The sequence below is a fragment of the Corvus hawaiiensis genome, chromosome 19 (assembly GCF_020740725.1).
Source record: "Corvus hawaiiensis isolate bCorHaw1 chromosome 19, bCorHaw1.pri.cur, whole genome shotgun sequence".
NCBI classification, from domain to species: domain Eukaryota; kingdom Metazoa; phylum Chordata; class Aves; order Passeriformes; family Corvidae; genus Corvus; species Corvus hawaiiensis.
Genome location: NC_063231.1, coordinates 7,980,239 through 8,005,755, shown reverse-complemented (window position 1 = coordinate 8,005,755; position 25,517 = coordinate 7,980,239). Strand labels below are relative to the sequence as shown.

At 59.2% G+C, this 25,517-nt stretch overlaps 1 protein-coding gene across 7 annotated transcripts; it reads left to right on the top strand.

The window, feature by feature from the left end:
• Nucleotides 1-727: 727 nt before the first annotated feature.
• On the top strand, nt 728-25,490 carry RNF157 (ring finger protein 157). Of its 7 annotated transcripts, XM_048323483.1 has the most exons (21): nt 1,602-1,785; nt 7,383-7,501; nt 10,575-10,663; nt 11,146-11,292; nt 11,845-11,962; nt 12,062-12,128; nt 12,285-12,328; nt 12,719-12,766; nt 13,033-13,104; nt 13,611-13,770; nt 13,963-14,075; nt 14,362-14,600; nt 14,687-14,795; nt 14,992-15,103; nt 15,533-15,732; nt 15,865-15,930; nt 16,237-16,285; nt 17,779-17,889; nt 18,514-18,609; nt 22,503-22,543; nt 23,010-23,096. In XM_048323483.1, exons 1-20 carry the CDS (start codon nt 1,698-1,700, stop codon nt 22,541-22,543), a joined length of 2,088 nt encoding a protein of 695 aa, XP_048179440.1. In that variant the 5' UTR covers nt 1,602-1,697; the 3' UTR covers nt 23,010-23,096. The 7 variants fall into 7 exon arrangements, with proteins under 7 accessions (XP_048179439.1, XP_048179437.1, XP_048179440.1 ...); XM_048323485.1 differs by lacking the exon at nt 18,514-18,609; XM_048323481.1 differs by lacking the exons at nt 22,503-22,543; nt 23,010-23,096 and adding an exon at nt 2,787-2,895 and having other exon boundaries at nt 1,716-1,785; nt 18,514-21,603.
• The last annotated feature ends 27 nt before the right edge of the window (nt 25,491-25,517 follow it).

Here is a 25,517-nt window from a genome sequence, read left to right as displayed (position 1 = left end):
TGAAATGTGCTGGCTCCCTCTCCCAGTTTCCCGCTGTCGGTGCTGGCTAGAGCGAGGCAGGGGAGCAGGGCTGGCAGCTCAGCAGTGCTGGGCTGTGCTAGATTTTTAAATGATCCATGTGCAGAACAGGATCCCCAAAAATGTGTGTTGGGGTGAGCAGGGATCAGTCCCTAGGGTCTCGGGGCTCCCAGCTGGGTGCCAGCACTGAGAGCTGGAGCGGGCTCCGGGTGTGGATGTTGTCTTCGGCTCCTCCTAGAACCATTTAGGTTGGAAAAGACCTTTAAGATCATGGAGTCTAAATCCTCCTGTTCAGCCGGTGCTGCCGCTGGCACCCAGCCCAGGTGTGACATCCAGCAGCATGGACATGGTGTCACTGCTGGGGATGTGGGTCCCGGTGTGACAGTGAGAGGCAGACAAACAGGGTACAAAGCCACCCCGGGCTGCTCTTTGGTTTGGCTTTTCTCAGCTGCCCTTGGGGCTGTGTGGGTAGGAAGCAGCTGGGGAGGGGGATCCATGTGTCCCTCTGCAGGGAGGGGATAAAGGGGGGAGTCCCGGGGACGGCCTTTGCTCGTCACCACTGAGTAGCCGAGGACATCAGGGCACCCGATCCGCCTCCCTGCACATCTCCCGTTTGATATTTATAGCACTCGTGTTATCAACTCAAATCAAAATCATGTGATGCTCCACTAACAGGCGCTGCCGGACTAATTAATCACCGGCAGGTTTAAGTGAGCGGTCAAAGGGTCCATCCTTCCTCTTCAGCTCCAAGTGGAAAATGAGTAGGTGACCAGTGCTTCCCAATAATTTAAGGCTGGGGGAACTGGGTGGGAGGTGATCTGTTGGGGTGCATTGGAGCGGACAGGCAGCTCCCGGCCTCCAGCGGCTGCGCCCGGCGGATGCAGCTGCTCCGGGTGTGGAGCGGAGCTGGGAAGGCAGGATGGGGAAGATGGAGCGGGGCTTTAACCTGCCCCATCTCCTGTGCTGTGCACCCCTGAAGTGCTGCTGGAGGGGATCAGTCCCTGTGCCAACAGCTGCGCCAACTCCTTCCCCCTGTGACCTGTCGGGAAAAGTGGAGGGCTTGTCCTTCTCCCAGGGGACACGCCAGCGGCAGGGGGTACAGGGACAGAGGGACCGTGCCCAGTCTGTCCCTGGAGGTCCCTGAGCTGGCATTGCTGCTCGGTGTCCCCCAGCTGGCGGGGCTGGGGGCAAGGACGGGAGGAGGGTGGGCCGTGGTGGACAGAGGTCATTGAGGGGTGACTGAGGGTGGCAGATGATGGCGAGGAGGGCCACTGAGAGGTACTGGAGGCAACTGGGTGACACAGGGGATAGCAGGTGGGTGGCACTGTGGGCACGCGTGTGCCACTGTGGGGGGACAGTTAAGTGGCACCTGGGGGGGGACCTCGCTGGGTGGGTGGGGGACACTGGGGAGGCAGCGGCAGCATCTCGTCCCCTCACCCCACCACCGAGCCGGACCGAGCCGGGGCGGGTCGGGGCGTGCCGGCCGATGCGGGCCCCGCCCCGAGTGTCGCAGCCCCGCGGTGCCGCGGAGGCGGCGCCGGGCGCGGCGCAGAGCGGAGCGGAGCGGAGCGGAGGATGCTGCGGGCGGGGGCCGCCGCCAGCCCCGGTCCCGGCCCCCGTCCCGGTCCCGGGCGGGAGGACTCCCCGCCGCCCCCCGCCCGCTGAGCCCCGGCCCGGCCATGGGGGCTCTGACCAGCCGGCAGAACGCAGGGGTGGAGGAAGTGGATATCCCCGCTAATTCCGTCTACAGATACCCCCCGAAATCCGGTGAGCCCCCGGGGGGTCTCGCGCCCCGGTGCCGCCGATGGGGAGGGAAGGAGGGGAACGAGCCGGGTGGGCGCAGGGCACGACCTTGCTGCGGGCGGGGGTGACCCTGCGCACCCCAAAGCAAACGGTGACGCACAGGGGGGGGCACCCTAAAAATCTGGGTCTGGTGCGGGGCACCCTGCGGGAATGCGGCGCGGGAGGGATGGGGGTCACTCCTCTCCGGGCTCCCCTTTGCCAGCGCACCCGTGTTCCCAAACTTGGCTGAGTTGACGCGACTTTAATGCCATTATTGTTATAATTATTTCTGTAGCCGCGGTCTGCGGCACTGGGCTCCGGAGGCGCTTTTTATAGCTGGTTACTCCGGTGCTGGCTGCTCGGCAAAATCCTGGGTTTAAATTCCCGGGAGGACGAGGGAGGCTGGGGTGGGAGGGATTGGAGGGGATCCCTCCTTCCCAGGGCTCTGCCCCATCGTAGCACCCCAGCCGCTGCCGTGGGGAGCCGTCGCCTTCCCGGCTCCTGTCCCTGCCTCGAGCCTTGCTGGTGATGCATCTCCCTCTCCCCAGTCCGGCCCTGTCTCAAACCTTGTGCATGACCTTGGAGAATCCGTCCCTCCCCTCTGTGCCTCACTTTTCCCTGCAAGGGCCGGGCTGAGCGAGGGTCCGAGGGGGGCACGCCGGGGAGGGAGGGGTGATGGGCTCCAGCCCTTGGGTGGGCAGCGCTTCGGAGCCGCAAAAATACCGGCACCGGTTGGTGATGCCCCGGAGCACCGTGCGTGCATGTGAGGAGATTGCACAGGATCCTTGCAGCACTAAATATTATTAATAGGGAACTATTTTGGTGGTTAATAGGATAAGGAAAACGCTCGGATCGTTAGCGCTGTGACAAATTACTCGCTAATTACAACTAAAGACCTCCTTAGGAAGAATTACAGTTAACACAAACCCTGTGCTTGTCCTGAAAAGCCGTGCTTGCCTCTTTTTTTAAATTTTAATCTAAAATAGGTTGCACAGCTGGCTGGAGATGACTGATCCTTGACAGCCTGGCTTCCCACAGGGCTCCCCCAGCTCCCCTTTTTACGTGATTTCAAGGCCTCTGTCCTTTTGATGCCAGGTGAGGCTGGACCACCCCATCCATGGGATTGCTCTTTGTAGGGACGGTGTCTCCGTGCATTACAAGTTTTTCCCTTGGGACCCCGTCTTTTTTAGGGGCTCTTGAAATATCTGGGTATGAAGGGGTGGAGGGTGCAAGTGCACCCAGCTGATCACTTCCAAACTCATCTCAGCTGGCAGAGGTCACCAGGCTTAACTCCAGCTTTCAGGGAGAGCCCGGGGAGGGCTGGTCCCACCGCTGGGATCTGGGCAGAGCTGCAGGGGGATGGTCCTGGTACTGCCCAGGGTGCTCGGGGAGAGGAGCAGGAGGTGCCCAGGTGGCACAGCCATCTGCACTGGGACAAGGGCAGGCTGGTGGCCCTGGGAGATTATGGCTGGTTTGCCTTTAATCCGAGCGGGATTTGCCTTCAGTGCTGCCTGCAGCCGAGGGAGGACGTGCCGGGCAGCGGAGCCCATTCCTCTGTGGCAGCAGCGCTTCCCTCACCTCGAAAGCCACCTGGAAACAGCCAGTGGCTTTAGAAATGTGGTCCTGGAGGGGAATTTCACGAGACCCTTGGGCATTTCCCGCTCTCTGTGGATGTGGCTCTGGGCTCGCTCGGGATGGCCAGTGCAGCTTGTGGGAATAGGGCAGCTGTGTCTTGTCCCGGTTAAGCATCTCCCCATCCTCGGGGTCCCATCCCCTCCAGACAGGGTGTCAATGGGATTAGTTAAACCACTGTTTTTGAAACAAAGGCTGGGATTTACTTCAGTGGCTGCCACTGGGAGCAGGAGCCAGCGGGGGCTGTAGATGGAGCTCACCGCCTGGCTACTGGGATGGCTTTTGGGGCACGTCTCCAGCTTTCAGCCCCTGTCCCCGGCTGAGGTTAGCACCGAGCTCCCCTGGAGCACACGGGACTATGAGCAGGGCCCTGGCTGGGGGCAGGAGCACAGGGATTAATCCAGCAGTGACACCCCCGGCCCTGGGGGCACAACCCCAGGTGGTGGCACAGCCACGGTGGGCGAGGGCTGACGCAGCAGGGCTGTGGACAGGGTTTGGCGTCAGCTCCGGCTGCCGCTGGCTCTGGCTGCCCGCTTCAGAGCACGGAATTAAATAATGGGCTGCCCAGGGGCAGAAGCACCCAGAGCCTTTAACCAGCCCTTCACAGCACCCTGTGCTGGCACCCGCGGCCACAGGGTGTCCCTATGCCAGCGCCGTGCCATGGCCACCCGTCTGGGCTGACCGCAGGCTGTGCAAACCCGGTGCTTCCCTCACCAGGAGCGTGGGGATGAGCTGGAAATGAGCTTTTCTGTTTTAGCAGCTTTGGAAAGTGAGGCTGTAACATTGGAGAGCCAGAGGCTGTGGTACCAGAGCCCAGCAGGGCAGCCATGGCTTGGGGAACAGTGCAGGACGTGTGTCACTGCATGCCAGAGCCACAGGGACACACGAGGGTCCTCACCCTTCTCCTTCACCTGGACAAGGTGGCAGCACTGGCACTCACGGGGAAAAGGAGCTGGCAGCTGGTGCCAGATGTGTCCCATGTGCTGGTGCCAGGAGATGTGCAGGACACAAAGACTTTTTTTTTGCCAAGAACCTCAGGCAATTTGGGTTTATTCCTCCTTTCCAGCAGCCGCTCTGCACAGCCCTTCCCGAGATGTGCCTGTCCTTGACAGGCTCTCCTTCCCCGGGAGTGGGCGTTGGATTTACAGCCAGCCCATAATAAGGTGGCTGGGAAGGTGCTTCCCTCCTCTGCCACCCGGCCGTGTCCAGGGAGTCACCGACACGCTCCTGCCCATGCCCTGGGCTTTCCTGTGCTGCTGCTTCCCTGGAAAAGCCTGGCACGACTCAAGCCTCTTGTTTAACAGCAAGGAGGACCTTTGCTGGGAGGGAGCACAGAGCTGGTTCTGTTGCTGTCAAGAGGGAGTTGAGGCCCCTGGGGGATGTGCTGGGAGCCTGCAGCACCCAGGGATGCTCCCAACCCCTGCAGGGAGACTGGGTGATGGCAGCATGGTCCTCACCTGCTCTGCCTATCCTACAGGAGCCCCCAGCACCCACTAAACTGTGGCTGGGCCAATCATAGAGAGCCTGTGCTCCATTTTCCAGCTTTTTCCCAGTGCCAGGGTGGCTTTTCTCCATGTTTAAATGTAATTTTTTTGCCATCTCCTGCTCTTGCTCCAAGTCAGTGTCAGGAAAAGCTCTGCATGGCCCCATTCTCCCCTGGCTGTGCCGTTGCAGGCAGCTCCGAAGGCACTTTGCTCTTGGGGCTTTTTTTTTTTCCATGTGGCCGAGTCCTTCCAGGCGAGCTGCCTATAAATTATGTACGTGGAAAATGGGACCTGAAAGCAGCAGGCATCAATAATTGATGGTCGACGTTCGCTAACGGGCTCGCTGCATCCGGGCATCCCTGCACCACGGGGCCTTGGGGCCGAGCTGTGTGACCCCACTCATCCCTCCTGCCCAGGAGTTAGATCCCCCCCTACTCCTCCCCCTGGGCTTTGGGCTCAGTTTTGGGTTTTAAGTGCAGTATTAGAGCCTGATCCAGCCTTGGACAGTCCCTGCCTCTGCTGGAAGCTGATCACGAGCTCTGACCTCAGTCCCCACAAGCAGAGCTTCAGCCCAGGCTTGAGCTCCTTTATCTGTGGTTCCCAAATGTTTGGGTTTGGGGTGTCCCCCGGGGGGGTGCAGATGGATCTGTGCTGGTGGGTTTGGGGTTTTTATAAGCCAGAGCCTGTCCCTGTCAGGATGCAGGACACTGTGTCCATGTCTGACTGACTCCTGGTGCTTCTGCTCACCCCTTGCTGCTGCCCCATCCCTGTCCACCTTTCCCTTTTTTCCCGCCTCAAGTCCCAGCCCTCCTGCCTGGGCAGTCCTGTGCCACAGTGTGCTTTCCCCACACAGCCCAGATCTCATGGACAAGGAGCAGGCACCAGCTGGCTCCTGGCCAGGCTGGGAGGAAATTCTTCTCTAGTGGAGAAGTGCCTGACCTGGGGGCTGCTCCCAGCTCGGGGCCAGGAGCCAGTGTTTTGGCTCTGTGAGGGAAGAAGGGACCCTGGTCATTGCCCAGCATTCATCAGGCCAGTGTGGAGCACTGCAGGGCAGGTGCTGACCTCCTGGAGGGTCTACAGGCCCCCAGAATCCTCCCTCCTGCAGGTGAGCCCTTCCTAGGGAAGGCTGCAGGCTGAGAACTGACAACAGAACTCGGTTCAGTTGTGCTTTGCCCACCTTCCTGGTGGCAGCTGCAGCAAATCTGGGCAGTGTCTGGCTGTGGACACGCTGCCTTGGGTGGCACACGAGATCTGTGACATCAGGCTCTGGGCAGGAGCAGCCCTGCCCGTTCTGGGGGCTGTGTGCCTGGTCCATGCTGCCCTTCCCGGCAGCATCCCTGGGGGTGCAGGAGCCAGCCTGGCTCCTCCGGGGCTCGCAGGGCTCTGGGTTCTCTGGGGTGCAGGAGCCAGCCTGGCTCCTCCAGGGCTCGCAGGGCTCTGGGTTCTCTGGGGTGCAGGAGCCAGCCTGGCTCCTCCAGGGCTCGCAGGGCTCTGGGTTCTCTGGGGTGCAGGAGCCAGCCCGGCTCCTCCGGGGCTCGCAGGGCTCTGGGTTCTCTGGGGTGCAGGAACCAGCCTGGCTCCTCCGGGGCTCTCAGGGCTCTGGGTTCTCTGGGGTGCAGGAACCAGCCTGGCTCCTCTGGGGCTCGCAGGGCTCTGGGTTCTCTGGGGTTTGGGAGCCAGCCCGGCTCCTCCGGGGCTCGCAGGGCTCTGGGTTCTCTGGGGTGCAGGAACCAGCCTGGCTCCTCCGGGGCTCTCAGGGCTCTGGGTTCTCTGGGGTGCAGGAACCAGCCTGGCTCCTCTGGGGCTCGCAGGGCTCTGGGTTCTCTGGGGTTTGGGAGCCAGCCCGGCTCCTCCGGGGCTCGCAGGGCTCTGGGTTCTCTGGCAGGTCAGGCTGTGCCCCTGCCTCTCCTGCCTCCTCGGGACATGAGCTGGTGTTTATGCCCAGGATTAGCTCTGCTCTGCTGTCCCAGGAGCCGTCTCCTCTTCCTCCTCACGGACCAGGATCCGTCCGCTCCTGCCAGTGTGGGGATGGCTGAAGGTCAGGGTGACCTTGGGTGGCTCCGGCCGTACTGGGGCTCATAGGGATTTCCCAGAGAGGGAAAGGAGAGCAGGCACTGTTAAATCCCACGGATGGAGCAGCCCCCAAGGCCAGCGCTGCCATGGGGCTGGGCCCCTGCACCAGCCTCTCCTGCCCCGGCTCTGTGCCCAGGCTGGGAACGTGGTGCTGAAGCGGGTGGGAAGCGGGCAGGGAGAGGGGAGGGCAGGCAGGGAGTGTGGCTCCTGGGCAGCCTCTGCCTGCCTGGGGGCTCTCATCGTGTGAGCTCAACCAGAAAGACTCCCAGCAAGGTGACCCTGGGGACAAAGTCACCTCCGAGCCATCGATCTGGTGGCTTCGTGCCGCTCCATCGCCCGGCTGGAGCCCCCTCCTCCCCCTCCGCTCAGGCGCTCGCTGTGTTTTCATTCCAGGGAGTTACTTTGCCAACCACTTCATCATGGGCGGGGAGAAGTTCGACTCCACGCACCCCGAGGGGTACCTCTTCGGCGAGAACAGCGACCTCAACTTCCTGGGGAACCGGCCCGTGGTGGTGGGTACCGGCGGGGACACGGGGCTGGGGGGCTCCGGAGCGCAGGTAGCGTGCCGGTGGTGGCTGTGTGTCATGGGGTGTGCGGTGGTGCACGGCTGCCGGCTGTCCCCCTCCACGGGCAGAGCCTGCCAAGCCCGCCTGGAGCGGGCTGAGTGGATTCTCTGATGGCTGATATAAGGGTTGCTGCAGCCTGTCCTCCATCGAGGACTAATGGTGGAAGGATTTTGGGCTGATTTAATCCAAATTCTTTCTCATTCCCTCTCCAAGAGCTGCTTTTTCTCTTGCCTTCCCCATCTCATCCAGGAGCTGTATCCCAGACAGGAGGGCACATGGTAGGGGATGTGACGCAGAGGTGCTGGTGTGGTTCAGGGTAGTGGAGTAGCTTGGACAGGAACAGGTAAAATTACTGCCCAAGCTCTAGCAAGAAAGAGGAAGAAATAAAACAGAAATAAAAAGGCTGGGGTAGGTTGGGGCTGGGGGCAGCACGGGTGGGTTTTGCAGTGCTGGGTGCTGCCAGCTCCAGCTGGTCTCAGGGCATGAGGGAACCTGGCTGGTGTTCCCTACACCCCAGGCTCCTGGAGATGGTTTTTGTGCTTGCTGCCTTTGGAAAGGGAGGAAGTGAGAGCAGGGGTTCAGCCACGGGAGGGATGTCCCCCTCTCGTCGGGGTGCCTCTCAGCAGTGGGACTGGAGCAGTAGGACTCCTCCTGCCTGGTGGTGTTTGAGGGGTCAAGTATTAAAAAGATTCAGAGTGAGGACTTAAAAGGCACCAAAGCTTTTCTGTTAAGTTGAGATAAACTTGCCTGGTGCTTTGACCCAGCTCTCAAGCATTGCCTGCTGCCAGCAAGGTTCCTTTTTCCTCCTTGGAATTGGCTTTGGTAGTGTTTTGGCAGCATCGTGCACTCCTTCAGCAGGGAAGTGTCCAACCCTGGGCTGTGCCAGAGCGGGGATCCCGGCAGAGCCAAGGTCAGGAGCACCCAGAAAGCCCAAGAGCACTGGGTGGGCAAAGGCAGAGCCTTTCCCTCCATCCTCTGCGCTTCCCTGGAAAATGAGAAGTCAGCACTCAGGGTCTCTTCCAGCAGCGAGTGTTGAGAAATCCTCTTGATTACAGTAAAAGCCTCTAAACTGCCCAGTGAGCAGTTCCCATGTCAGCAGCCCTGACAGCAGAGCAGCAGGGAAGGCAAAGGAACAGCTTGGAAACAGCAGAGAGAATTAATACAGCATCATGAGCTAAATTGTCTTGCTCCGGTTTAATTACCAATGGCTCTGGGCTGCAGAGCTGTGACCAAGATCCCGTCTCCCAGGGGAGCAGGGGGAGTTTTGGGGGCCCAGGGAGGAGCTGGGATGGATCTGTGTTGGTTCTGGTCCAAGCCTGTGTCCAGGCAACACTTGGGCCTCTCTGATGCTGCCTGCAAGTCCTGTCCTGGTGTTTCTTGGCTGCGATACTTTTGCTTTCTGGCCTTCTGTGAGAGCCCTGGTTGGGCTGGAAACATTAAAGACGGCCACTGCTTTTTGGTGGGGGATTTATTTTGGGTTCCTTGGGGTTCAAAGGTCAGGAGATCTTGGAAAAATTGTGTCCCAAGTGCTCTGTGAGCAGAGCACTTTGAGCTATGAACAGCGCTGCTGCCACAGGGATGTGCAGGGCAGCCGGAGGCTGTGCAGCTTCTCCCCTCCATGGATACATGATAATCTGGATTTTCCAGCTGGAAACAGGTTCCCAAGGGGGTGGGAAGGGTGTTGCAGGTTTAAGTAGCTGCCACCATGCAGCTGAGGAGCAAGAGAAGCTGCTGGAGGCACACAGAGAGCACAGGGGAAGCCAGGAACTGTTGAAACGTGCCACTGGGTTTCCCTGCCCACGCAAACCTGCTGGGGTCTGCTTGTAGAAAAACCCCAAGACAGACTTTTGAGGGTGGTCTTTATTCCACTTTAAGAGAAGCTGGCCTGCACCAAGTGTTGCTGTAGGCACGTGGATGACACTCTTAACTTCACTGCAACCGTTACCCATATTTTATGTTGTGTTTCAGCTTGATTTAAAGTGAGGAGATGCAAAACGTCCTCTGAATGGCCCCTTTCTGATGTGCAAAATCTGGCTTGTAAAATTTAATTTAAAAAAAAAAAATCCAACCACGCCGAAAAAGTGCTCTTCACACGTGGGAGTGAAAGAGCCCGAAGTGGTTTCTGCAGCACAAAATTTGCCTGCGGCACTTCCCCATCCTGCCCAGCCCAACGGCCCCTGTGGGTGGCACCCAGGGGACCCGGCTGCCCCTTCCCTCCTCTGTCGCCCACCCCTGGCTGCTGCAGCAGGAGGGGGGGTGCACCCATGGGTGCTCTCCCTGCCAGGGCTGGTTTGGCTGGGTGAGGTGCAAAGAAGCAATTTTGGATGACTGCATTAGTTTGATTGCAGGGGATGTATCATGACATGGCACAACATGTCATGACACGGCTCAGCTCCAGCCTGGAGCCTGTTCTCACTCTCTCCCTTCCAGCTGCAATGGGTGACTCTGCAGGTGCTCGATTCTGCAGGTGCACGTTTAGTGACTCATAAAAAAGTTTGTTAACAGCAGTTTGATGACTCTGCTGCCCTTTTCCCCTCCTGGAGAGGACGAGAGCAGTGGGATGCAGGGATCCCACCATCCAAATCCCATCCACCACAGGGAGGAAACAGGGACACTTGTGCCTGTTTTTTCTTGGCTGATGGGCAGCGAGGGAGCTGCAGCCTCTCTCTGCCCAGCCTCATCCAGCAGCCTAAAAATCCATCAGCAGCCACCTGCCCTGTGTCCCACATCCCCCTCATCCTCCAGCCAAAGGAACAAGGAACAGCCCCGCTCTGTGTACCCCCTCCCCAGTGAAACTGTCCCTGCTGTTCTGGGCTTGCTGTTTGTGAAGGGATGTCCCTGTCACCGTGCTGCGTGGTACCCAAATGCCAGCGGGAGCTGCGGGTGCTCAGCACCCATCAGGATGCCCAGGCCACCCCAATTCCCTCTGTAGGGTGTTGGGTCTGGGTCACTGGGGGGTCCACAGCCAGCGTAGCCCCCCCACGTGCGTCTGCCTTCACCGGTGTCTCTCTCATCCTAGTTCCCTTACGCTGCTCCACCTCCTCAGGAACCCGTGAAGACCCTCAGGAGCTTGATCAATATCCGCAAGGACACCCTGCGCCTCGTCAAGTGAGTCTGGGTGCCCACAGGGCTGAGCCACGGGGAGGGAGGGTCCTGCTGGGTGCTCCCAGGGGATGGATGGTGGGCACGGGGCTGCTCTCATTGCAGCAGGGCGGATGGATGGAGGGGATGAGCCGCTGCTCTCCAAACGTGCCCTTCCCCTCCCGGCTCCCGCATGCCAGCACAGGCAGTGCCGCAGGATTAAAGGAGCTTAGTGCTGCCTTTGAAGTGCTTTGCTTGTTCTTCCTCCCCCACCTTCCAAAGGCTTTGCTGGAGGGAGGCTGGGGATTGCGGCAGGGCCGTGAGATTTGGGATTACGGCTGAAATCCGTCTGCGGCACTTCCCAGCCTGCAGGCGTGACCTTGGGCATGCCGGGCACTCCTGTTGTGCCTCAGTGTCCCCTGATGGAGGGCAGCAGCCCCTTTTGGTGCTGAGGGGATCAGTCCTGGAGCACCCCAAGGCCCGTCTCCTGGACCCTCTGTGCTCCCCAGGTGCTCGGAGGAGGTGAAGACCCCGGGGGAAGAAGTGAGCAAGGCCAAGGTGCACTACAACGTGGAGTTCACCTTCGACACAGACACCCGTGTGGCCATAACCATCTACTACCAGGCAACCGAGGAGTTCCACAACGGGGTGGCGAGGTGAGGGGCCCCAGCCAGGCCTGTGTCACCCCCCAGCCTGGCCTGTGTCCACCCAAGCCTGGTATGTGTCCCTGGCTGATGGACATGGAGCCTTCCCCCCAGAGCATCTTTCCTCTTCAGGACAGGAAACAGCTGAGGGTGGTGCTGGGATTGGAGGGAGGCTCCTTGTTTCGCCCAGGTGCCACCACCAGGTGTTTGCCAGCCCCTGCCATGTCCTTCCCTGTCCCATCCTGCTCCTTCTTTTTACCTTCAGGTCAGAACAGAGGCCAGGGGAAATCATTGACTCCCCCCCCAAACCCCTCCAGGTTGGCTGTGGAGTTGTCCCTGTCCCCTCCTGTGCTGTGTTGGCTGCCCTGTGTTTATTTCACCCTGTGGATTATTTTAGCCCTTTTTAGAACTTCTTACCTCAGCCCTAAAAGGCATCTGGGAGGGGAGGAGTGACACACACGCAACCCCTCCCATTTTTTGGCATCTCCGTGATCGGGGGGGGGGAGCAGGAGGAGTGTGGGGACACCCGTGGTGCCCTGACTCTGTCCTCTCTCCACGGGACAGCTACACCCCCAGGGACAACAGCCTGCAGTCGGAGACGGTGCACTACAAGCGAGGGGTGTGCCAGCAGTTCTGTGTGCCCTCCCACACCATCGACCCCTCTGAGTGGAGCGAGGAGGAGGTGGGTCCCCCCCGCCCCCGACATCATCCCATGGAGATGGAGGTGGGGTGAAGCCTCAGCACTGCTCCATCTCACCAAGCCTCCCCTGTCTCTCTCCAGCTGGGCTTCGACCTGGACCGTGAGGTTTATCCCATGGTGGTGCAGGCGGTGGTGGATGAAGGAGAGGGTGAGGCGGGTGTTCCTTGCTGGGATGGGCTCTCCCAGTTTGCTGGCATTGTGATGCCAGCTGGGCAGAGCCTCCTGCTTTTCCTCACTGCCACCATGGCTCTGCCTGTCCTCCTGCGTGTCCCCTGAGCCCTGCATGTCACTTTGTGTCTTGCAGAGCACAGTGGGCACTGCCATGTGCTGCTGGCCACCTTTGAGAAGGTAAGTGCCAAGCTGGTGCCATCCTCCCCCTCTTACCTCCAGCACCCACCAGGTACAAGAGCCTGGAGAATCCCTGGGAATCGGGATGGTGCTGCTGGGCTGGGGATGTTTCGGGCTGCTCCTCAAATTCTGGGATTATTCCCTCATTTTAAGCACCCCCTTTTGAGGCCTTTGGGCTCAACTCCGTCTTCCTTCCTCCAAGAAGTCTCCAGCTTTGCAATGTGTGTGACCTCCCACAGCTACCTGGTGCTGGGCTGTCAGGAAAAGCCAGAATTCCTGCAAAATGGGCCTGTTGGGAGCAAGGAGGGAGCAGTGACAGCAACAGGGTGGGTGGGTGCTCTAGCACAGCAGCCCAGGGGTGCCCACCAATGTGCTCTTTCCCCTCTCCAGCACAGCGATGGCACCTTCTGTGTGAAGCCCCTCAAGCAGAAGCAAGTGGTGAGTGTTGGGGTGTCCCCGAGGTGGTGGCAGCCACCCTGCACACCCTGCAGGGGAGGCACTGAGGGACTCTGAGGAGACCCAAAAGCTCCACGCCTGTCCCAGCCTTGCCCCTGCCTCCCAGGGAGTGCAATTTCGAGGTTATCAATGCAAAGAGAACCCCTGGATGGTGGGGGGAGGAGGGCTGGCCCAAGGAGGGGGCTGGGAGCCGCAGTGGCTACGGGCAAGGTGTGTCTGCTCCTCACCCCTTCCCCATGGGATTGCAGGTGGATGGAGTGAGCTACCTCTTGCAGGAGATCTACGGCATCGAGAACAAGTACAACACGCAGGACTCCAAGGTCTGTGCCTGCATCCCCCTGCCTTCATCCCAGGGGTCTTCCCTCATCCCTTCTTCCCTTCCCCTAGCACGGGTCTGGCCACTGAAACATGCTCAGGGCAAAAGGCTGCAGCACAGCACGGAGCTGGTGATGCCTGGGGACACTTTGTGCTGGCATCAAAGCTGCTGGAGGCAGAAAGCTGAAGGATTGAGTTTTCCCCCTGTCCTTTGTGGTCCCTTGGGGGAAGGGTGTTGGTTTAGATGGGGAGCATGCGGCTCAAGGGATGTGCCTTATGCTCTGCTCTAATATGTGAAAGTTGGGGGTGCAAGTTAGGGTTTCTGTTTCCTTTGGTCTTATCTCCTGGGGAGGAGCAGTGAGGTCCCAGCAGGGCATTTAAGAGCAAGCAGCCCATGGACACAGGCAGAACCCTCTTGGAGCACCCAGCCAGTATTTTAGAGCACCCACCCTGGTGCCACGGGGGCTGGGGACCCCTGAGGCTGAGCAGTTCCCTCCTGTCCCTGGGGCAGGTGGCCGAGGACGAGGTGAGCGATAACAGCGCCGAGTGCGTGGTTTGCCTGTCGGATGTCCGGGACACCCTGATCCTGCCCTGCCGCCACCTCTGCCTCTGCAACACCTGCGCCGACACCCTGCGCTACCAGGCCAACAACTGCCCCATCTGCAGGCTGCGTAAGGGCCGGGGGGGAGCTTGGGTGGGCTGGTTGGCATCTCTGGGAACGGGCTGGCATCTGCCACCCTCCCGTTCTGCAGTCCCGCTAGCCCCCCTGGGGATGGCCCTCTTGGGAAATGCGGTGTCGTTTTTTGACGGGTCTCCCTTCAAAGCCTGGGTTTCATCCCTCCCTTTGTTCCCTGCTGCCGCAGCTTTCCGAGCCTTGCTTCAAATCCGAGCCATGAGGAAAAAGCTGGGCCCCCTCTCGCCCACCAGCTTCAACCCCATCATCGCCTCGCAGACCTCCGACTCCGAGGAGCACTCGGTCAGTGCCTGGCTGAAGGTGGGACCCTGGAGTCTTCCACCAGGGTGGGGAGGTTTGGGGATCCGTGTGTTTCTGAGGGACAGGGTTTATTTATTTATTTAATGCAAATTCATCTTGCAAAAAACGCTGGGTTGATATCGCAAAAAAAAGAGAAAAAAAGGTATTTGGCAGGGTGTCCATTCTCTAGGTTTGAGCTTCTCCCTGGGGCATCTTGATCCCACTGGGAGTGAGGGGATCAGCAAAATGGCCCAGGGAGGATCCTCACCCCTTCTCCCCCTCTCCCCAGTCCTCGGAGAACATCCCCCCGGGTTACGAGGTGGTGTCACTGCTGGAGGCCCTCAATGGGCCGCTGACGCCGTCGCCGGCCGCGCTGCCCCTGCGAGCGCTGGGGGACCCCCCGGGCGTGGGGACCCTGCCCTCCTACGGCAGCGATGGCCCCCTGCCCCCCCTGAGGGCCCTGTCACCCCTCGAGCGCCTGCCTGACTGCGGTCCCCCGGGGCTCAAGCTGAAGAAGAGCATCTCCAAGTGAGTGTTGGGGTGGGTCCGGGAGTCTGGGGGGGTCTGGGGGCTGTGGGCAGGGGTGAAACCCTCTGCTTTGCCCCATTGGCCAGGTCCATCTCACAGAACTCCTCTATCCTGCCCGAAGAGGAGGATGAGAAGTCGTGCACTGAGTCAGAGCTGAGGGTCTCCAGGAGGAGATCCCCAGCCCGGTGTGAGGAGGTGAGCACTGTCCAAAACGTGCTGGTGAGGAGTTGAGGCACTGGGGGGGCAGCAGATTTGGGGGAGGCTTGGGACCAGAGACTGACTGGGGTTGCCCCTCCTGGCTCTTCTCCATCCATAAGGATGCCTAGAGGAGATGGGCCATCCATGCTGAATATCCCCTATCCCCTCCCCTCCCCATGGGCTCCTCTTCCAGGAATGTGGTGCAACGCCAGAGAGTGAAAACCTCACCCTGTCATCATCAGGAGCCATTGACCAGTCCTCGTGCACTGGGACACCCCTCTCCTCCACCATCTCATCCCCAGAAGGTACAGCATGGTGGGGTTTCAAAGGCGCTGGCAAGGCAGGAGAGTGGCATCGTGATCTCAGGACTGTCACACTGTGGGGGGATGCAAAGAGGGGTGGCATGGCCCCTTCTTACCCTGCCATGGACATGGGATGGAGCCCCAGAGCGTCACCTCTGCTTTGTCACCCATACACCTGGAAATGGGGATCACGGGGCCACCAGTCACGCCTGCTTTGTCACCCTTTAGACCCAGAAAGGGGGGGGGCTGTGAGCCCTGGGGACCTGCTGCTGGCAGCTTTGCACCCATCACATGTCCATGGCATGCAGCCAGCCCTTGCTCTGCACCCCACTCCTCCTCATTAGCCCCTCTGCCATTAGTGGGTGCTGTGCTGTGCCTCCCACCAGTGCGTGGGGGAGTCCAGCGGCCCCCTCAGCCCGTGCTCTCTCCCAGAGCCCGTGAGCAGCAGCCTGGCTCAGTCCGTCATGTCCATGGCCTCCTCCCAGAGCCAGCACTCCCAGCTCAGCACTGACACTGTGTCCTCCATGTCTGGCTCCTACATCGCCCCTGGCACGGAGGAGGAAGAGGAGGAGGAGGAGGGGGACGTGCTCCCTTCGCCCGAGGCCGCCAGCGCCACAGCGTCTGATGGAGAGGTAGGGACTGGGAGTTGGTGGTGGCGGTGCCCAGCTTGGCGAGCTTCCCTATGGGATGTAACTCCTCCTCCAAAACCACTGGCACCAGACTTTTTTTGTTTTCCTTCCATCTTTCCCACCTTCCTCCTACAGTCAACACCTGTGGAGTCCCCGGATCTAAACTTTGTCAGCATCTCTGCCGAGGAGCGCGATGCCGAGGTAACCACAACCATCCCACGAGGAACTGGGAGCTGTGGTGTCGCCCAGCACCGTGGGGGGATCCCAGTTGTGCCCATGGAGAGGGAAGCTGGGCAGCTGGCACCACATTCCCCCAGGGCTGGGCTGGGGAAGGGGCTGCCCATGCATCCATGTCCCTGCAGGCTGCCCTGGGGATGGATGGGGCAGTGGGGTTGTTCCACTGATCCATGGAATCCCCAGGGCCAGGGATGTTCCCTCAAAGGGACCTGGGAACAGCCCCTGGCACAGCCTCAGGCTAACACTCGCTGCCTCTCGCCTGTGCCACAGGGCAACGATGTGCTGGAGGACGAGGACGCCTCTCCCACACAGGAAGACGGTAAAAGGCCCTGGGTCGTTGTTGTCCCCTCGCTTTCAGCTCGGTGTCACTGTGAGCAGGGGGTGCTGTGCTGTCCCCAGCTTCCCTGCTGCCATCAGGGAGAGCCCTGGGGGACTCTGCGGGCGCTGGAGACAGGGAAACATCTGTCACAGCAGGGACACCCACGGGTGGGCTGAACAGCAGTGGGCGGGGGGTGCCAGCCAGGCACGGGGACCCAGAGAGCTCAGTGTGGGACGTGGAGCAGTTGGTGTGCAGGATCCAATGGTTTTTCCAATGAGCCAAGTGGGAAAGAGGCTTCTCTCTCTCTCTCTGTGTTTTTTCCCTTACCAAGGTGTTTTCTCAAATCTCTGAAACTTTGCCCTGTAGAAATCAGTGTCTGGGCTGATTGCCATAGGAAGGGGCTGCAAAGCTGTTCCCTCTGGGATGCTTTCCTCACTTTCTTTGGCCTGTCCTGAATGTGTTAAGTCAACACACGCACATCGAGGGCTCCTCTCGCCTCCTCCCTTGAGCTCAGATAGCCAAGGAAAGAGGTGGTCACCTCCATGCCATCGGCCACCAATGGCCCTGGATTGCTTTTGGGCAATAAGGAGGCCCACAGTGTGCCCCCTCCCACATTTTCAGGTCTCTTTTTAGCAAAAATATGGCAAAACTATTTCCCCATCCAACCTGAACTCTCAGCCAAGCTGGAAAGCAGGAACACCCATGGAACACCCATCCCCAAATCGTGGCCTCTGACCTGTAGAGAGGCTCAGGCTGATGGGGAGACTCAAGTATAACAAATAGGAACAACCAAGGGCTGTGGTGGGCATCCATGGGCATCCCAACAACTCTGGGAGCAGGATGGCCTTTCTCCTTAGGACACAATCCTGCGCCTGTTCTCAGCAGGGCTACTGGCATATTTGGGAACATCCCTCCTGAGGTTCAGTCACCTGCATCTGATGGATGCAGGTAAGAACCTGGGGGCTAATCTCTTGTAGAAGTGATGCTAAGAAGCAGAGTTACCTCCCTCATCCCCAAAAGCCTCCATCCCCCCCTGCAAAAGCTTGGCTACGGCTTCTTTTGCCCCACGCATCCAGCTACTGCCTCCTCCTGGCATCCACGCAGCTCTCACTGCACTGCTGGTGCCAGAGAGGCTCCTGCAGGAGGTGATGGGTGCCACCACGGCCTGGCTGTGCCAGAGGGAAGGTTTGGCTGAACCCTGGGCAGGTTCATGCGTGTACCCATGGCCGCATCGTTGCTGTTCCGCTGCCCTCCGATGTGGCCGGTGCGAGGAAAGGAGCAGCTCGGGCTGTGCCCAGGTGTTATTGTCCACTCTTCACCCAGTCCCACACAGATGCATCATTTTTATCTCATTATTGGTTTTTTTTTTTTTTTTTTTGAAAGAGGCTGGGGAGGGGAGAGGAAAAGCCCCAGAAATCCCACCCCCCAGTGCTAAAAAGGCGACGTCGAGCCCCAGCCCGGCCGCGGCGTTAACTGCCTTAACTCCCTTCCAGGCCCGAGGACAGGCGCTTTCCTCGGTCTGAGGTGTGACAATAACAATGACGTGGGCATCGCACACGTGAGAGCGCTGGACAATAAACTGTGCTCTGAGGCCTGCTTACCTGGTGAGTGGCCGTCTGCTGAACATGAACTTGGGGTGGGGGGGACAGTTCCACTCTTCCCTGCATCCCCCCAGCCCTTTGCATCCATCCCTCCTCTCCCATCACCATCATTCCCACCATCCTGGCCACTGCCATCCCCGCCAGGTTGTCCTCACTGCACCCCTCCACCTGCCCCTCTGTGGGGCTGAGCACCAGACACGTCACCACCCATAGGTCAGGGTGGCCTGTCCGGACTGGGATGTCCCCAGGGGGCTGCAGACTTGCTTTGCTGGGGTTCTCTGTCCCTTGGCCAGGGGGCTGCTGGCACCCCAGGGGGCACCAGTCCTCCTTAGGAAGGTGGTTGTGTGGCACAGCTGTAGCCTGGTCCAGGCTTGTGGTGGGCACAGCAATATTTTGTGTTGGGATGTGATCCACAGGCAGTCCAGCTGTACAGCAGGAGCTGCCTGCCTCGTCCTCCTCTTCCTCCAAGGCCAGGGGGATGGGGTGTGTCAGCTCAGGTCATTGTTCTACAGAGCCCCAACATTCATCCATCTTTCCCATTTCTTCATGCTTTCTCCCTCACCCTCTTCCCACTTTTGTTTCCTCCCAGCCTCTCTCCATCCCTTTTTTTTTCTTCCTTCCTCCCAGGCTCCTCCGTCTGCGTGAAAGTTCATGTTCGCTCTGTGCCAACACGGTTTTCTTCACCCACGCTTGTGCCCCTTCCCTGCCCAGAGTTGCCCAAAGGTGACAAATGTATTGAAGACCTCTGGCCCCTGTGTGGAAGGGGGCAGTGGGCAGGGGACCCTCCCCAGCCTTGCAGGCTCAGCTTCCTCAACCTGTGTGTGGGGAAACGAGCCAAAAAGCCAAGACCACACCCTCCGTGGGGTCTCCATCAATACATTTGTGGACAAGCTGGAAGCAACTCTGCCCCTGCCTTGCCCCTTCAGCTGACTTTGTGGCAGGTCCCAGACTTGCAGCAGGTGCTGGAGAGCCAAGAGAGTGGGTGAAACCCACTGGAGGGAGGGGAAATCCTTTCTTTCCCCCTGCTCCTTTGGGAAAGCCTCCTCTCCTGCTGCCTCGCCTGTTCCTGGTGGTTTCTGTGCTGGAGAAACACAGCTGAGGCTCTTGGGGAGGAACAGGTGCCTGCCACAAAAGCCCTGTGTCCCCTCCATCACCCTCTGTCAGCAGCTGGCTGAGCCCTGCCGGCCTGGGGGGCTGGGGAGGGAGCTGGGGGTGTCCCAGCAGCACCTCTGCTTTGCTGGAGGGCCTGGCAAAGCATCCCTTGTCTGTGGCACCAGCCAAAGCCATCCTTGACTGCATCCCTCTTGGTTGTGCCGGGGGGAGGATGAGGAAGGGGGAGCTTTGCAGCCCAAATGGCTCCGGCACAGGGTCAAATTCTTGCTCTGCTGTGATGAGTGCGCTGGCCTTGTCCCCTGCCTGGGCTGGGGTGCAGGATCTGGCCCCTGGGCTGAGCCTAGCCGAGGATGCCCTCTCCATCCTTTGGCCACCACGCTGAGGGCAGGTGCAGCCCTCAGCATGAGCTGTGCTGTGCGAGTGGGGTGATCCAGCCTTGGCATTTGTGTGGAAAAGCAGAGGGCTGCCCCTCGTGCTGGGACCAGGGGCAGAGGAGGTGTAGAGTGGGGGCTTTGGGGCTGTCCCTGGTCTCCTGGGAATGGCAGACATGATGTTCTCCATCCCTTCTCGCTCTCTGTAGGACACAAGGCATTTTTTCCACATCCTAAGGGACAGTGATCACTGTTGCCTGACTTTCCTTTTTGAGTTGTTGTACCAGTTTGTGTAGATCAGGATGTTCCAGCAGTTTTTAACCAGGGTAATGCCCATTCCAGTAGGGTTGGAGACAAAGTGTCATATAACACATCTGACATCCGTTCTGGTGCACAGTTTTTGGTAGGGGATAGCTGAAGTCACACCCTGCTCTACAGGTGAAGTTACAAATACAGATTCAAGTGGTTACACAGCTGGGTCTTGGTGTCATCCACTGTTAAGTTGTCACAAGGGGCTCGTAGACATACAGACCCTTGTCCTATGGATACTGAGATGGATTCAGGGTCATTATCAGGAGACGTTTCGAAATGATAGACACAGCTCTGTGTCCAAACACAGCTTGGGCTGGCCAAGTATTGCTTTCACATATAAACTCCTGTCATTCTCTCACCACACAACCATCTACAGCAGTGGTTTGCCATGCATGTGTGTGGTTGTTCTGAGCCCATGCTCAGTGCTCCAATGGATCTAATCTGATTGCTACCACAAGGATTTGGTGCCTGGTATGTACAGGAGCACTATGTATTGCTAAGACAAAAGCTGTGACCTTACTAGTGATGGGGACATAAGAAAATTTGATTAAAACCCGCCAGGATTGAAATGTCCTTTCAAATTTCAATGAATAAAAGTCCCTTTTTCCATTCTATGATTATCCCAGCACTGTAGAGGTAGCCACAACTGAGCTGGAATACAGCTGAGTGCTGAAGACACTTTGCTTTGAGCAATTCCCAGAGCATCAGCCAGCTGGTCATTAGCATTTGGATATTTTTGATATTTGAAGCTGACCACTGTGTGTTTCCAGGAGCGGCTAAGGAAGGCTTTAAAGGTTGATCTGTAGTGTCCAAGTTATTAATGGTTGCACCCAATTGATCAGTTAGAGTTTCAAGACTGATACTGTTCAATACCCCCATTCCAGTTCCCAATACATCAGTTAAATGTGCGAGGTAACAGCCTCTGGTTTAGCCAGGAAAACCACCTGGTGGAGGAGGTACCTGTAAAAGGTGAATGTTTTGGTCTCATAGCAGAAACATTGGTCTGCATCTCTTTAAGGACTAGGATTAAGCAATATTTGTTATTGTTCAACCAATTTGACCTTGAAATGTTCAGAGTTGATTTTATAGGTTTTTGAGAAGTTTTTGGAGCAGTTGTGGGGGGGTGTGCTGGGCACCCTTAAACCCTCTAGGGTACAGTCAGCTTCTATATCATAAGGAGTTCAGATCAGTTTTGTGTCTTTAAATTTACAGTCATTTAGGCTCATGGTGAGACAGACTGGGGGTATTCCATGTTTTGTGGGTTTGTTTTGGCTGTATTCTAGAAATTGTAGAATTGTAGAAATTCTTAAAATTTCTAAAGGCCTGTACCCAGTGTGTGACAGCCCTGTTCACTGATTGCAGGGAAGGCAGTTGCATGCTGGCCCTTGAGATCTGTGGTGTTCAAGAGTCCACATCTAGGACAGTCTCCAAGCTGGTGACATTTGATAATGATGTTTTTGTCCTCTCTGTAATGGACGAAGGTGCGGGACGTGGTTCCTCAAAGCTTCTTTTGAAATCTCTGCAGATTTCAATCTGATGGGAAAGAGCTTTGAGAGGAGGCAAAAGGCCACATGCCAGGGATTTTAGGACACGAGGTTTAACTAAAACCTATAGATCTGTGTCCCTGTGTGGATCCTGCAGAGGGTTGCAGGGGCTGTCCCCAGGGCTCAGAGCATCCTCTGGCCACGGCCACAGCCTCTGCTGGGGGCAGCGTGGCAAAAGCAGCTTTGGAAAGAGAAACTGAGGAAAGGCATCTGCCAGAAAAGCTGGCACCAAGGGGGGAGGGCTGGGGAGCTGCTGTAGAAAACCTGAAAGCAGGGCTCTTGCTGGTTTAAAGCTGCAGATGCTCCAAGCTGTGAGCAGTGGGCCGGGCGAGCTGGTTGGGTTTCACCAGGATGGAGTCTGGGAGCTGCTCTGCCCAGGGCAGGTCTGCCAGCTGCTGACAGCAGGGCAGACCCCTCCAGCAGCACAAGGGGATGGGAGGTGGGTGGGTACAGGGCTGGTACCCTGCTCCAGGACCAGAGTATGTCCTGCTGCCCCAGCCCTGCTCCTCGGCAGCCTTGCAAGGGTGCACTGAGCAGAGCTGGGTCTCTGCACTGGGGCATTGCAGGGACTTAGGCAATATCGGGCTCTTAATGGGATTTCTGTGTGCATGTACACGCGGTCCTGTTTAATTATCCATCCCCTCCGGGATCTGCAGACTTAACATGCCTCGCTCTCCAGCCTGAGCTCGCCATGAAAAGCCAGTCAAAATGGCAGCTGTCACCTCCCATAAATCAGCAGGCAGCAGGATTTTGTTGCTTCCCCTCTGAGAAAGCCTCAGCCCTTGGCCTTGGCATGCCCTCACACAGTCCCTCTGGCTCCGGACACAGGGCTTAACCTCGCTGGAGGGTGCAGCCAAGCTGCCTTAGGGGTGCACCCCCTTCCTAAGGGCAGCACGCAGCCTCTGATGGGTTTGGTGGTGGGACACAAGCCACAGGCCGAGCTCTGCCATCACCCTGCCCCAGCTGGAGGGTGCTATCTGAACTGGGAGCCTGCAGCCGGAGAGGAGGCATGGGGGACCCAGCTGCCCCAGCACCACAAGCATGTCCACCCCTCGGTTCCCCTTGGCACGAAACCCTGGGAGGCTCCACGCATGGGGACCCCTCGCCCTGTGCCCGGCAGCAGCTCCCCGGCCCCCTCCCGGACCCGTTCGCAGGCGGCGAGACCCGCAGGCCCCCCGGTCACCCCGTTTGCTCGCTCGTGTGCATGTCCCCGTGTCCCCGCGCCGCCTCCGCTCCCGCCTTCACCATGTGCCTTCTGGTCTCTCCTGCCACGCAGCCGCCGTGCCGGACTCCTGCCCCATTAACATTGAGGAATAGGTGAGACCCTGAGCCCCCCAGAGCTGCGCCCACCTCGTGCCCCGTCCCCCGGGGGGGTTGGCGCTGGGTTGTCACTCCTTGCTCCGGCGTTGCTGGCGGTCCCCTCACTGCCCAGGCCAGGGGGATATCGCTTTGTGCCTGGCCTGCAGCCCCACAGGGCACCCTCGCCGGGCAGAGGGGGCACAGGCAGCCCCCCCTTCGTTTGGTTTATTGGAACCCAGCAATGGTCGCGCTGTGCTTGCCGTTCGGCCCTCAGCGTTCCTGAGAAACTGGGGGTTTAAGGGGCTCCCCCAGCCTGGAGAGGTAAGAGCAGGCACCCCCCAGCCCTCGCTGCAGCCAAAACCCAACGGGGGGAGCTGGGGAGGTGGGAGTTACTTTGGGACAGTAAATCGCATCCCCCATGGAAAAATGAGCCGAGCGCAGCAGTGGGCTTTGGGAGCCCCTAACTCCCGTTTTCTGCCCCCAGGCCCAGAGGCAGCCAACAACAACGTGGGGCTGCAGCAGACCTGGCCCCGCCGCCTCCCCGGCCCCCGGGACCCGGAGCAGGCAGCGGCCGCCCTGCCCGTGTGAGGGCTCAGCCCCGGCGGGGGCACAGACCCCCTGCCCACCCAGAGGGACCCTGGTGTCCGGGCACCGTGGGCATCGCCACCGCCACCCCTCGGCTGTACCGGGACTGTTTTTCAAAAGAAAAGACGGTAACCTCGACTTTTCCGTGGGGGCTGAAAGCCATGTCACTTTGGAGCGCCCCCCCCCCCCCCCCCCCCCCCCATTAGCACCTTCCCATTCTCCAGCCCTAACGGGGACAGGCTGGGGTCCCCTCGTGCCCCCCGGTCATCTTACACCCCCAGGCTCCTCTCCTCCAACGTGTGGAGCAGACGGGACAGGGTCACCTCACTAAGGGGGTTCTGGGATGTGGGTGGGTGGGGACAATGGGAGGATGGTGTTCAGGGGTGTGGGTTAAAGGATGAGTGTTGGGATTGGCATCCTCGGTGCATGAGCTGGTGACTTTCATGGGGGCCAACCCCCGCCCCCCCAAGTTTGCTGGCCCATGCCCCTGCCCTGCCGTGGGCTGTCCCCATGCCGTGGGATGTCCCCGTTAATGCACTGGCAGTGATGGTGCCCTCAGAGCTCCCCTCCCTCTGCTCTCCTCCTGAGCAGCACCTGGGCTCCTGGCCCTGGCCCCGAGGTTGTTTTTCCCCAGGGCATGGAGCAGGGTGGCAGGGGTGGGCAGGAGACCTGGTACCGCCCCCAGCCCGGTCACCAGCCCCTGGGGCATTGATAATTTTTCCTCTCTGTCTTCCGCCCTGCTGTGAGCTCAGGGCTCTGGGCTGCGCCCTTTCTCTGGAACAAGTGCCAAAAGTGTCCCCCCCATCCCACCCATCCTGCCCTCCCCATAACACTTTGTAGCAAGGGGTGGATGAGGGTGTGGGAGCTGCCCCCCATCTCCATCCCCATCCCTCTGGCCAGCATTGGGCTGAGAACATAAGCGGGTTTTGTTCCAGGGGCAGACACACAGGGATTGTAAAGGAGTAGGGATAAAGCCACAGACCTTGGGGGCCACTGGCAGAGGCCAAGCTCCACTCCAGAGAGCATCAGGGACAGTAAGAAACCACTTTGAGGAGCATCAGACCCTGCATCCCAATCTACCGGGCTTTGGAGCTGTTTGGGGCAGCCCAGGGTGGGAAGCTGAGCCTCCCTTTTCCCCACCTGGTTTTGTCACATGGCTGTGGTAGCAAAGGCCACCTCCTCTTTGCAGGAGGCAGCTGCGTTTCAGAGCCACCTTAGCACAGAGATGTTCATGCACTGAAGGCAGCGTCCCTGGAGGGGTGTGTGTGGGAAGCAGGTTGCCACTGCCACCCCCACGACAGAGCACGGGCTATGCTGATGATGGCTGTGGCTCCTAAAGAGGGCTGAAGCCCTTTTAGGGGCTGGGGGGGTGTGTTCTCTGCCTGGCTCACAGCCAGGGCCATGGTGGCTGCTTGCTCTGTGGCCCCAGTGTGGGTCCTGCCAGAGATGGGTTTGGAGCCGGCCGTCCCACTGCTCTCTCTTCTGGGCTGGCTGTGCCTCCTGTAAGCTCAGCAGCTCCCAAATTCCTCCCTGGGAACCCAGTGCTGGGTGCTTGATGTGAGGGGGTGGCAACTCCAAAACGCCATCCTGGGGCATGTGAGGTGGGAGCTGCAAGCAGCAGGGAGGGCTGATGTGGCGGGGACAAGCCTTGCGCCCTGTTTGGGGACGTGCTGGGTGTCCCAGCCCCAAGGAGCCACCAGCACCGCACAGGGAGAGCTTTGGAGGTTCCCCATCATGCTGAGCTGAGAAAACCACGGCAGCCATCTCTTCCCTAAGTCTCCAGCCTGGGCAGGGGAGAGAAAATCGGGCTGATGCTCCAGGGTCACCTGGTCTACCAAAGCCCAACGTTCCTCATGGTTTCAAAGGGGACAAGGACAGCTGGCCTGGCACCCTGGCACAAGGTGCAACGGTGCTTGTGGCTGCCAGCAGAACGAGGAGGTCCTAGGAGTGACCCTGAGGGTTTTCTGGCTTCTCTGAGCGGTGTCCCCACGGCTGCAGGAGCAGCCAGACAAGGTCACGGCGCTGCCCCTCGCTCAGAGCGCCCGCGGCTGCGATGGAGAGGAGCCGGGAGGATGCTGTGGCCGAGCAGTGCTGCTGCCTGGCTGTGAGCAAAGAATCCATCCTCTGGGTGGCACAGGAGAGACGGGATTTGGGCATGGGTGACACCAGTGCCGTCCTCGGCCACCCAGAAGGGACAAGGGGCAGGCAGGAGCATGGGGTGGAAGGTGACAGCCCTTTGTCTCACGGGGCAGCCCCTTGTTCCAGTGACCCTCGTGTCAGGGATTTAAGGAAGGAAACCAGATTGCTGCTTATGATTTTGCTTTGAGCATGTTTTGGATTTTAAGAGTATGTTTAATAAAGGGTATCTTATGTCGACAAAGTGTCCAGAGTCATTTCGTGATTGCAG